The 11,321-nt window shown below is 44.3% G+C and overlaps 1 protein-coding gene across 1 annotated transcript; it reads left to right on the forward strand.

Annotated features, from left to right (window-relative positions):
• The first annotated feature begins 6,944 nt into the window (after nucleotides 1-6,944).
• On the forward strand, nucleotides 6,945-10,352 carry LOC128699854 (larval cuticle protein A2B). Its single transcript, XM_053792644.2, has 3 exons — nucleotides 6,945-7,024; nucleotides 9,024-9,098; nucleotides 9,727-10,352. Exons 1-3 carry the CDS (start codon nucleotides 7,013-7,015, stop codon nucleotides 10,033-10,035), a joined length of 396 nt encoding a protein of 131 aa, XP_053648619.1. The 5' UTR covers nucleotides 6,945-7,012; the 3' UTR covers nucleotides 10,036-10,352.
• Nucleotides 10,353-11,321: the final 969 nt, after the last annotated feature.

The raw sequence follows: 11,321 nt of genomic DNA on the forward strand, positions 1-11,321 counted from the left end.
GAAGTGATGGTAGTGTTGGAAGTGATGGTAGTGATGGTAGTGTTGGTAGTGATGGTAGTGATGGTAGTGTTGGAAGTGATGGTAGTGATGGTAGTGTTGGTAGTGATGGTAGTGATGGTGATGGTAGTGATGGTAGTGTTGGTAGTGGTGGTGATGGTAGTGATGGTAGTGTTGGTAGTGTTGGTAGTGGTGGTGATGGTAGTGTTGGTTGTGGTGGTGATGGTAATGATGGTAGTGTTGGTAGTGGTGGTGATGGAAGTGATGGTAGTGTTGGTAGTGGTGGTGATGGTAGTGATGGTAGTGTTGGTAGTGGTGGTAGTGTTGGTAGTGGTGGTGATGGTAGTGGTGGTAGTGGTGGTGATGGAAGTGATGGTAGTGTTGGTAGTGGTGGTGATGGTAGTGATGGTAGTGTTGGTAGTGGAGGTAGTGATGTTAGTGTTGGTAGTGGTGGTCATGGAAGTGATGGTAGTGTTGGTAGTGGTGGTGATGGTAATGATGGTAGTGTTGGTAGTGGTGGTGATGGTAGTGTTGGTAGTGTTGGTAGTGGTGGTGATTGAAGTGATGGTAGTGGTCGTGATGGTTGTGATGGTAGTGTTGGTAGTGGTGGTGATGGAAGTGATGGTAGTGGTGGTGATGGTAGTGTTGGTAGCGGTGGTGATGGTAGTGTTGGCAGTATTGGTAGTGGTGGTGATGGTAGTGACGGTAGTGTTGGTAGTGGTGGTGATGGTAGTGATGGCAGTATTGGTAGTGATGGTAGTGATGGTAGTGTTGGTAGTGGTGGTGATGGTAGTAATGGTAGTGTTGGTAGTGGTGGTGATGGTAGTGATGGTAGTGTTGGTAGTGGTGGTGATGGTAGTGATGGCAGTGTTGGTAGTGGTGGTGATGGTACTGATGGTAGTGATAGTAGTGTTGGTAGTGGTGGTGATGGTAGTGGCGGTAGTGTTGGTAGTAGTGTTGATGGTAGTGACGGTAGTGTTGGTAGGGGTGGTGATGGTAGTGACGGTAGTGTTGGTAGGGGTGGTGATGGTAGTGATGGTAGTGTTGGTAGTGGTGGTGATGGTAGTGACGGTAGTGTTGGTAGGGGTGGTGATGGTAGTGATGGTAGTGTTGGTAGTGGTGGTGATGGTAGTGATGGTAGTGTTGGTAGTGGTGGTGATGGTAGTGATGGCAGTATTGGTAGTGGTGGTGATGGTAGTGACGGTAGTGTTGGTAGTGGTGGTGATGGCAGTGACGGTAGTGTTGGTAGTGTTGGTGATGGTAGTGATGGTAGTGTTGGTAGTGGTGGTGATGGTAGTGATGGTAGTGTTGGTAGTGGTGGTGATGGTAATGATGGTAGTGTTGGTAGTGGTGGTGATGGTAGTGATGGTAGTGTTGGTAGTGTTGGTGATGGTATTGATGGTAGTGTTGGTAGTGGTGGTGATGGTAGTGATGGTAGTGTTGGTAGTGGTGGTGATGGTATGATGGTAGTTTTGGTAGTGGTGGTGATGGTAGTGATGGTAGTGTTGGTAGTGGTGGTGATGGTAGTGATGGTAGTGTAGGTAGTGGTGGTAGTGGTGGTGATGGTAGTGATGGTAGTGTTGGTAGTGGTGGTGATTGTAGCGATAGTAGTGTTGGTAGTGGTGGTGATGGTAGTGATGGTAGTGTTGGTAGTGGTGGTGATGGTAGTGATGGTAGTGTAGGTAGTGGTGGTAGTGGTGGTGATGGTAGTGATGGTAGTGTTGGTAGTGGTGGTGATTGTAGCGATAGTAGTGTTGGTAGTGGTGGTGATGGTAGTGATGGTAGTGTTGGTAGTGGTGGTGATGGTAGTGATGGTAGTGTTGGGGATTGTAGCGATAGTAGTGTTGGTAGTGGTGGTGATGGTAGTGATGGTAGTGTTGGTAGTGGTGGTGATGGTAGTGATGGTAGTGTTGGTAGTGGTGGTGATTGTAGCGATAGTAGTGTTGGTAGTGGTGGTGATGGTAGTGATGGTAGTGTTGGTAGTGGTGGTGATGGTAGTGATGGTAGTGTTGGTAGTGGTGGTAGTGGTGGTGATGGTAGTGATGGTAGTGTTGGTAGTGGTGGTGATGGTAGTGATGGTAGTGATGGTAGTGGTGGTGATAGTAGTGATGGTAGTGTTGGTAGTGGTGGTAGTGGTGGTGATGGTACTGATGGTAGTGATGGTAGTGGTAGTGATGGTAGTGTTGTAGTGGTGGTGATGGTAGTGATGGTAGTAGTGGTGATGGTAGTGATGGTAGTGTTGGTAGTGGTGGTGATGGTAGTGATGGCAGTATTGGTAGTGATGGTGATGGTAGTGATGGTAGTGTTGGTAGTGGTGGTGATGGTAGTGATGGTAGTGTTGGTAGTAGTGGTGATGGTAGTGACAGTAGTGTTGGTAGTGGTGGTGATGGTAGTAATGGCAGTATTGGTAGTGGTGGTGATGGTAGTGACGGTAGTGTTGGTAGTGGTAGTGATGGTAGTGATGGCAGTGTTGGTAATGGTGGTAATGGTACTGATGGTAGTGATGGTAGTGTTGGTAGTGGTGGTGATGGTAGTGATGGTAGTGTTGGTAGTGGTGGTGATGGTAGTGATGGTAGTGTTGGTAGTGGTGGTGATGGTAGTGATGGTAGTGTTGGTAGTGGTAGTGATGGTAGTGATGGCAGTGTTGGTAGTGGTGGTAATGGTACTGATGGTAGTGATGGTAGTGTTGGTAGTGGTGGTGATGGTAGTGATGGTAGTGTTGGTAGTGGTGGTGATGGTAGTGATGGTAGTGTTGGTAGTGGTGGTGATGGTAGTGATGGTAGTGTTGGTAGTGGTGGTGATGGTAGTGATGGTAGTGTTGGTAGTGGTAGTGATGGTAGTGATGGTAGTGTTGGTAGTGGTGGTAATGGTACTGATGGTAGTGATGGTAGTGTTGGTAGTGGTGGTGATGGTAGTGATGGTAGTGTTGGTAGTGGTGGTGATGGTAGTGATGGTAGTGTTGGTAGTGGTGGTGATGGTAGTGACGATAGTGTTGGTAGTGGTAGTGATGGTAGTGATGGCAGTGTTGGTAGTGGTGGTAATGGTACTGATGGTAGTGATGGTAGTGTTGGTAGTGGTGGTGATGGTAGTGATGGTAGTGTTGGTAGTGGTGGTGATGGTAGTGATGGAAGTGTTGGTAGTGGTGGTGATGGTGTTGATGGTAGTGTTGGTAGTGGTAGTGATGGTAGTGATGGCAGTGTTGGTAGTGGTGTTAATGGTACTGATGGTAATGATGATAGTGTTGGTAATGGTGGTGATGGTAGTGATGGTAGTGTTGGTAGTGGTGGTGATGGTAGTGATGGTAGTGTTGGTAGTGGTGGTGATGGTAGTGACGGTAGTGTTGGTAGTGGTAGTGATGGTAGTGATGGCAGTGTTGATAGTGGTGGTAATGGTACTGATGGTAGTGTTGGTAGTGGTGGTGATGGTAGTGATGGTAGTGTTGGTAGTGGTGGTGATGGTAGTGATGGTAGTGTTGGTAGTGGTGGTGATGGTAGTGATGGTATTGATGGTAGTGGTGTTGATGGTAGTGATGGTAGTGGTTTTGATGGTAGTGATGGTAGTGTTCGTAGTGGTAGTGATGGTAGTGATGGTAGTAGTGGTGATGGTAGTGATGGTAGTGATGGTAGTGTTGGTAGTGGTGGTGATGGTAGTGATGGCAGTATTGGTAGTGATGGTGATGATAGTGATGGTAGTGTTGGTAATAGTGGTGATGGTAGTGACAGTAGTGTTGGTAGTGGTGGTGATGGTAGTAATGGCAGTATTGGTAGTGGTGGTGATGGTAGTGACGGTAGTGTTGGTAGTGGTAGTGATGGTAGTGATGGCAGTGTTGGTAATGGTGGTAATGGTACTGATGGTAGTGATGGTAGTGTTGGTAGTGGTGGTGATGGTAGTGATGGTAGTGTTGGTAGTGGTGGTGATGGTAGTGATGATAGTGTTGGTAGTGGTAGTGATGGTAGTGATGGCAGTGTTGGTAGTGGTGGTAATGGTACTGATGGTAGTGATGGTAGTGTTGGTAGTGGTGGTGATGGTAGTGATGGTAGTGTTGGTAGTGGTGGTGATGGTAGTGATTGTAGTGTTGGTAGTGGTGGTGATGGTAGTGATGGTAGTGATGGTAGTGATGGTAGGTTATTACTGGTGAATGTTGTGTCGGGGTGTCCAGGTCTTGTTTTTCGTGAGCTGTCTTGCTCCTCTTTCTTCTTCAATTATTGTAATTATTCTTTCTTCTTCTTCTTCTTCTTCTTCTTCTTCTTCTTCTTCTTCTTCTTCTTCTTCTTCTTCTTCTTCGTCTTCTTCTTCTCTTTCTCTCTCTCTCTCTCTCTCTCTCTCTCTCTCTCTCTCTCTCGTAAATGCAGCTCATGTACCATTGCACTCTGATACTATCTATTAACCTGAGCCGTCATTAACACTGTCTAGTAACTCAGGGCAGACATTTGCCCACGAACAGTAGAAGGAGTATCGAGCCTCCAGCAATTCTTGCAGGTAAACATTCACACGGGTTTAGTACTTCATAAAATGAGGTAGTAATAATTTCCTTCCTTCGACACTTCATTGATTTCTAGTTAATAAAGCTACTCCTCCATCTGTAGTTTTCTCCCCTTCTCCTCATCTGATACCCTTTGGGGAATAGTTCATCTGCTTTTTTTTAATCACTGTTAATCATGGCTCAGAAGCCCTTAACATTAGTAAGGCTACCTCTCTGCCCGTTGCTTCATTTTTTTCCTCCTCATCTGATATCCTCTGGGGAGTATTTCATCTGACTTTTCTTTTCACTGTTAATCGTGGTTTAAAAGCCCATCACATTAACAAGGCTACCTCTCTGTCTGTTGCTTCTTTTTTCTTCTCATCTGATACCCCTTGGGGACTATTTCATCTGTCGTTTGCCACTTTTAATCTTTCTTGACTCAAAAGTCTTCATATTCATCAAGGCGATGCAAGGAGCAGGTTCGGTTCGAGAACTGGGTATGCCATTGTGGTTAAGTTCGAACTATAGCTCCTGGACCTGCCTCTTACTAATGATCTCCTTTACCCTTGAAACTGCATATACTATTTTCATCCATCACATCTGCATGAAATAATTTTTCTATGGTTCATCTGCATTTAAAAATGACTACAAGTGTTACATCACTTTCACGTATCATATATCAGTCAGTCTGTCACTCTAATTGCCTGAGTATTTTGTATGGCACGATCATGTTTCACCTGAAGACATACCCCAGCTATATTAACAAGTCTTTACAAATTGCCAATAACGCGTTTTACACAAACAACCCGCACATTGGAGAGAGAAGCTTACGACGACGTTTCGGTCCCAATTGTACCATTTACAAAGTCACACAAACACAAAAGAGCGAGAGAGCTGGTATATATAGGCAATGGAGACTGGGACAGGACAGAGAGAGGAAGAGTAAGTAGTGGTAAGGTTGGTAGTGGTAGTAACGGTAGTAGAAGCAGTAGTATTGAAACTACCACAATTAATGCTTCTTATTCTTCCTCTCTCTGTCCCGTCCCTGTCTCCCTTGCTTATATATACTGACTCCCTCACACTTTTGTGTTTAAAGTTAAGCCAGTGGAAGGCATCGGTCAGATGACCAAACGTTCCAGCTGTGGGTCATCATATGACTAAGACCCACGTCAGGAAACACTTGTCCTTTTTCCTGACGAACTTTACCTAACCTAACCTAATCTTCTATATCAGTGTGACTTTGTAAATGGTCCAAGTCGGACCGAAACGTCGTGGTAAGCTCCTCTCTCCTATGTACGGGTTATTTGCGTGTTTTATCAGCCGTGATACTGTGCCGTTTTATTCTTTATAAACATATTTAATAAAGATATGTTGGTTTTACAGCAACATCAAAACGTTTTTGATGTTTCTTCTCTTCTTAAGAACTTAAAAATCATAGTTGTATTTAAAAATCTTCAAATAATTTTTTTTTATGTTTAAGAATTCTGCTAAAATGTTGCTGGCTGTCTGTAAGATTCATTGTACAAACTCAAATTTTGGCATAGCTGGAGGCCTGGTCACAGACCGGGCCGCGGGGGCGTTGACCCCCGGAACTCTCTCCAGGTAAACTCCAGAGCAACATAAATACCCAACTAATTAGCTAAAAAAACTGAGAAAGTTATTTTCAGGCAAATTTTGATTACATTTTGAATATAAGTCCAGGATTATGTAAACTAGATTCATATTAAAAATTGTTAGAATTATAATCTAAGACTAACTGAAGGTTGTTCCGGGGGTCAACCCCCCCACGTGGCCTGGTCTATGACCAGGCCTCGCAGTGAATCAGGGCCTGATCAACCAGGCTGATACTGCTGGCCGCACGTGAAATAACGTATGACCCACAGCCCGGCTGATCAAGTACTGACTTTAGGTATCTGTCCAGCTCCATCTTGAAGACAAGTCACTCTTAACCTGACAGGTAGAATAATGAACGACCAGGCTCAGTGACTGAGTTAAACAACCCACTGTATAATAACTACAATTATAAGCAATACCTACAAGTTAATGAGTAAGACACATGTGCAGCAGCTGGGTATCTTTACTGTTGAAAAGTTTCGTCTGGAAAGTAGGTTTCTTCAGTCATATACAGAGGAGACGGAAAATGAAAAGAACAGTGGCGAGGAAAAGATGACGTGATCTGTCCGTGAACCTTGAAGTGGTTCTGAGGTGAGAAATCACACAAACACTTGAATATAGCCCATGTATATATATATATATATATATATATATATATATATATATATATATATATATATATATATATATATATATATATCGGAAATTAGATGTGTAGAGGGTTCCTCAATGCGTTGACGTCAGGTGACCTTACCTACGTCTCTTCACTTATAGAAAGTGCCCAGAACACCTCCAGCGATGCTCCCAATACTTTTTTCCTCTCCACCCCTCACATTCACCTAGCAAAGAAAAACTGACCAGGTGACCTAGGTGGCGGCCAGGTATAAATGGGAGGACGCTAGGTGCTGAGGGCAGTGTAGTCTCGACAGCTTCGACACAATGAACGCCAAGGTAGGTGACTTCCCCTAGTCAGGTGACATTCTAGGTGAAACCATTTCCTAGGAATCTGTGTGGGATTAACGCTTTCCCTAGCCTAGAATAGTCACGGCTAGGTGAACTAACCACAACATAAAAAAAAAGAATTTCTAGGGAAAAGCCATTAAAGACTTGAAAAATGGTCCAGGACTTAAATGTCCTCTTGACTGACAGTTCAAATTGCGAGTTAGTCGTGAATTGTTCAATTGAAGGTATTGTGGATTAATTGTGAATTGTTCCAGTGACGGTACTGCGGGTTAATTGTGAATTGTTCTAGTGACGGTACTGTGGGTTAGTTGTGAATTGTACCAGTGACGGTACTGTGGGTTAGTTGTGAATTGTACCAGTGACGGTACTGTGGGTTAGTTGTGAATTGTTCCAGTGACGGTACTGTGGGTTAGTTGTGAATTGTACCAGTGACGGTACTGTGGGTTAGTTGTGAATTGTACCAGTGACGGTACTGTGGGTTAGTTGTGAATTGTACCAGTGACGGTACTGTGGGTTAGTTGTGAATTGTACCAGTGACGGTACTGTGGGTTAGTTGTGAATTGTACCAGTGACGGTACTGTGGGTTAGTTGTGAATTGTTCCAGTGACGGTACTGTGGGTTAGTTTGAATTGTACCAGTGACGGTACTGTGGGTTAGTTGTGAATTGTTCCAGTGACGGTACTGTGGGTTACTTGTGAATTGTTCCAGTGACTGTACTGTGGGTTAGTTGTGAATTGTTCCAGTGACGGTACTGTGTGTTAGTTGTGAATTGTTCTAGTGACGGTACTGCGGGTTAGTTGTGAATTGTTCTAGTGACGGTACTGTGGGTTAGTTGTGAATTGTTCTAGTGACGGTACTGCGGGTTAGTTGTGAATTGTTCTAGTGACGGTACTGTGGGTTAGTTGTGAATTGTTCCAGTGACTGTACTGTGGGTTAGTTGTGAATTGTTCCAGTGACGGTACTGCGGGTTAGTTGTGAATTGTTCTAGTGACTGTACTGTTGGTTAGTTGTGAATTGTTCCAGTGACGGTACTGTGGGTTAGTTGTGAATTGTTCCAGTGACGGTACTGTGGGTTAGTTGTGAATTGTTCCAGTGACGGTACTGTGTGTCACTTGTGAATTGTTCCAGTGACTGTACTGTGGGTTAGTTGTGAATTGTTCCAGTGACGGTACTGCGGGTTAGTTGTGAATTGTTCTAGTGACGGTACTGTGTGTTAGTTGTGAATTGTTCCAGTGACTGTACTGTGGGTTAGTTGTGAATTGTTCTAGTGACTGTACTGTGGGTTAGTTGTGAATTGTTCCAGTGACTGTACTGCGGGTTACTTGTGAATTGTTCCAGTGACGGTACTGCGGGCTACTTGTGAATTGTTCCAGTGACGGTACTGTGGGTTACTTGTGAATTGTTCCAGTGACGGTACTGTAGTATGTTATTTACTTCTAGTGAACCATGATAGTGTGTTAGTGAACCATGATAGTGTGTTAGTGAACCACGGCAGTGCGTTAGTGAACCATGATAGTGTGTTAGTGAACCATGATAGTGTGTTAGTGAACCATTTTAATGTGTTAGTGAACCATTTTAATGTGTTAGTGAACCATGATAGTGTGTTAGTGAACCATGATAGTGTGTTAGTTGATAATGTGTTAGTGAACCATTTTAATGTGTTAGTGAACCATTTTAATGTGTTAGTGAGCCATTTTAACGTGTTAGTGAACCATGTTAGCATCTGACGAATATTATTGTATTAACAATGCACAAAATCAAAATTGACTAATAAAACACGTGAAACACTGCGATATCTTTACCGAGCAGACATTTCGCCCGGTCGAGTTCGTTATCTAATTCGAAATGAAGAGACTGTTGGTCTAATAAAGCCAATGGCTTAGCGAAACGTCTTCAGAGTTGAGATACCCAGGTGTTGTACCTGCGTCTTGCTCACCTGGGCAGGTGTTTCCATACAGGTGTTAACTTTCATGTCATTTTCTTACAGATTCTTCTTTTCCTGGGTCTGGTAGCAGTGGTCGCCGCTGACAAGCGCCCCTCCTTCAGCTACGGTCCACCAGCGGTACGTTACACTGCTCTGTTACCCGCAAATTCTGCTTAGATCGGTTTGATTACTGTGTGTGGGTTGTAGACCCATGTAGCTAACTTAAGAGAGAGGCCAGGAGCTGAGACTCAACCCTTGCAATCACAAATAGATGACAGTTATCGGATGAGCGGAAGGAGTAAGAGAAAGGAAGAGAAAAGGATTTTAGGAATAAGGCTGCATCGATTCTTTGTCGATAGGATGCATACCTAACTTAGCGTTTCCTGGTTGAGATTCCCAATTGGAATGATCCATACAGTCAAGAGTACTTACTGCAAGTAAATTTATTTAGGCACAGGTGCACATAAGTATAATTATCATACATAGTGTAAATAACCCCAAAAATATCAGACAAAGTGACTTATTTCCATTGGGGCCCTTGAAGTTTTCATTTTGGTCCTTGTAACTTCCACTGGGGTCCTTGTAATTTTCATTGGGTCCTTGTCATTTCCATTGGAGCGCTTGTAATTTCCACTGGGGTCTTTGTATTTTCCATTGGGTCCTTGTCATTTCCATTGGAGCATTTGTAATTTCCACTGGGGCCCTGTAATTTCCTTGCGGGTTCTTAGAAAGAGTCTTACTGACTAATCTTTTTTATCTTCTGCAGGCACATCCTGACGACTCCGATGAGGTCGTTGAACCACCCAAGTACGGCTACGAGTGGAACGTCCAGGACGGTGAGACTGGCAACGACTTCGCCCACCAGGAGGCTCGTGACCTCGAAAACACCAAGGGGTCGTACACCATTCAGCTCCCCGACGGTCGTCGCCAGACTGTGACTTACTACGTGGACGGTGACTCTGGCTTCGTTGCCGATGTCCAGTACTCTGGAGAAGCTCGCTACCCCGACTCCAGTGAGGTCGGCAAGTACCAAGCACCATCTGCACCTAGGCCAGTGTACGGTGCACCTAACTAAGTCACCTGTCTCTCAAAGTCTTCTCTCGGCAGTCTCCAGAATCAATAACCCGCCAACCTGCACTCAGGCTATCTCCGCACCAAACTCAAACATCCCGCCAACATGTGTAACTAACTCAATGCTCTGCCTTACACCAAATTCTCTACCCATATCAAACCCCTTGTTTTTTTCCTATAGTGACTTGTAATCTGTAATCTTGGCGTCAAATTCTATCTTCTATCACACTGATACTATCTTAACTTCAGCCTTCAACTTCTGTGTCGAAGCCACAATGAGCTTCCTGTGTATATAATTTATTGAATAAATCAAATCTCCGAGTTGAAAACATTACTTTCCTGGGGTTGATGGGATGAAAGTTGTTTATATCGTCGAATTAACAGCTGTTATTGCACCTCGGCTTATTTATATGACAAGAACTGTTATCATTAACAGGATAATGGTTGCTATCCTGACTCAGCTTATTTACAAGTTAGGAGCTGTTAGCCTACCTCAGCTTATTTATAGGCTAAGGGCTGTTATCCTACAACAGCTTATTTACAAGCTAAGAGCTGCTGTCTTACCTGGGCTCACTGACAGCTTCCTAGCCAATTTTTTAAGTACACCATCTCATTCGTCACCAGGCTGCTTCCTGACACCTAGGTACCTATTTGCCATGTATACACGGGCCGCTTCCTGACACCTAGGTACCAATTTACCATGTAATCGCGGGTAACAGGTATAAGGAAACATACCCAACGTCTCCACGGGATCGAACACGGTTCCTATGGTTGAATGATCAACCTGAAACGTGGCCTGGTTGGCCACAGTCCTTTAAGGTATTGGAACGTTCCTTGATGATATTGGAACAGTCTTTGATGATATTGGAACAATTCTTGATATTGGAATAGTTCTTGATATTGGAACAATCCTTGATGATACTGGAACAATCCTTGACGATATTGGAACAATATATCGGGATAACAAAGTACAATCGAACTCTGGATAAATTGCAGGATACTAAAGGAAGGGAAATTCAGGATCGGACGGATGCCAGGTTCAGATGGATGCCAGGTTCAGATGGATGCCAGGTTCAGATGGATGCCAGGTTCAGATGGATGCCAGGTAAAGATGGATGTCAGGTTCAGATGGATGCCAGGTTCAGATGGATGCCAGGTTCAGATGGATGCCGGGTTCAAGAAGATGCCAGGTTCAGATAGATGCCGGGTTCAAGAAGATGCCAGGTTCAGATAGATGCCTGGTTCAGATGGATGCCATGTTCAGATTGATGCCAGGTTCAAGAAGATGCC

Source organism: Cherax quadricarinatus, chromosome 81 (genome assembly GCF_038502225.1).
Source record: "Cherax quadricarinatus isolate ZL_2023a chromosome 81, ASM3850222v1, whole genome shotgun sequence".
Lineage (NCBI taxonomy): Eukaryota > Metazoa > Arthropoda > Malacostraca > Decapoda > Parastacidae > Cherax > Cherax quadricarinatus.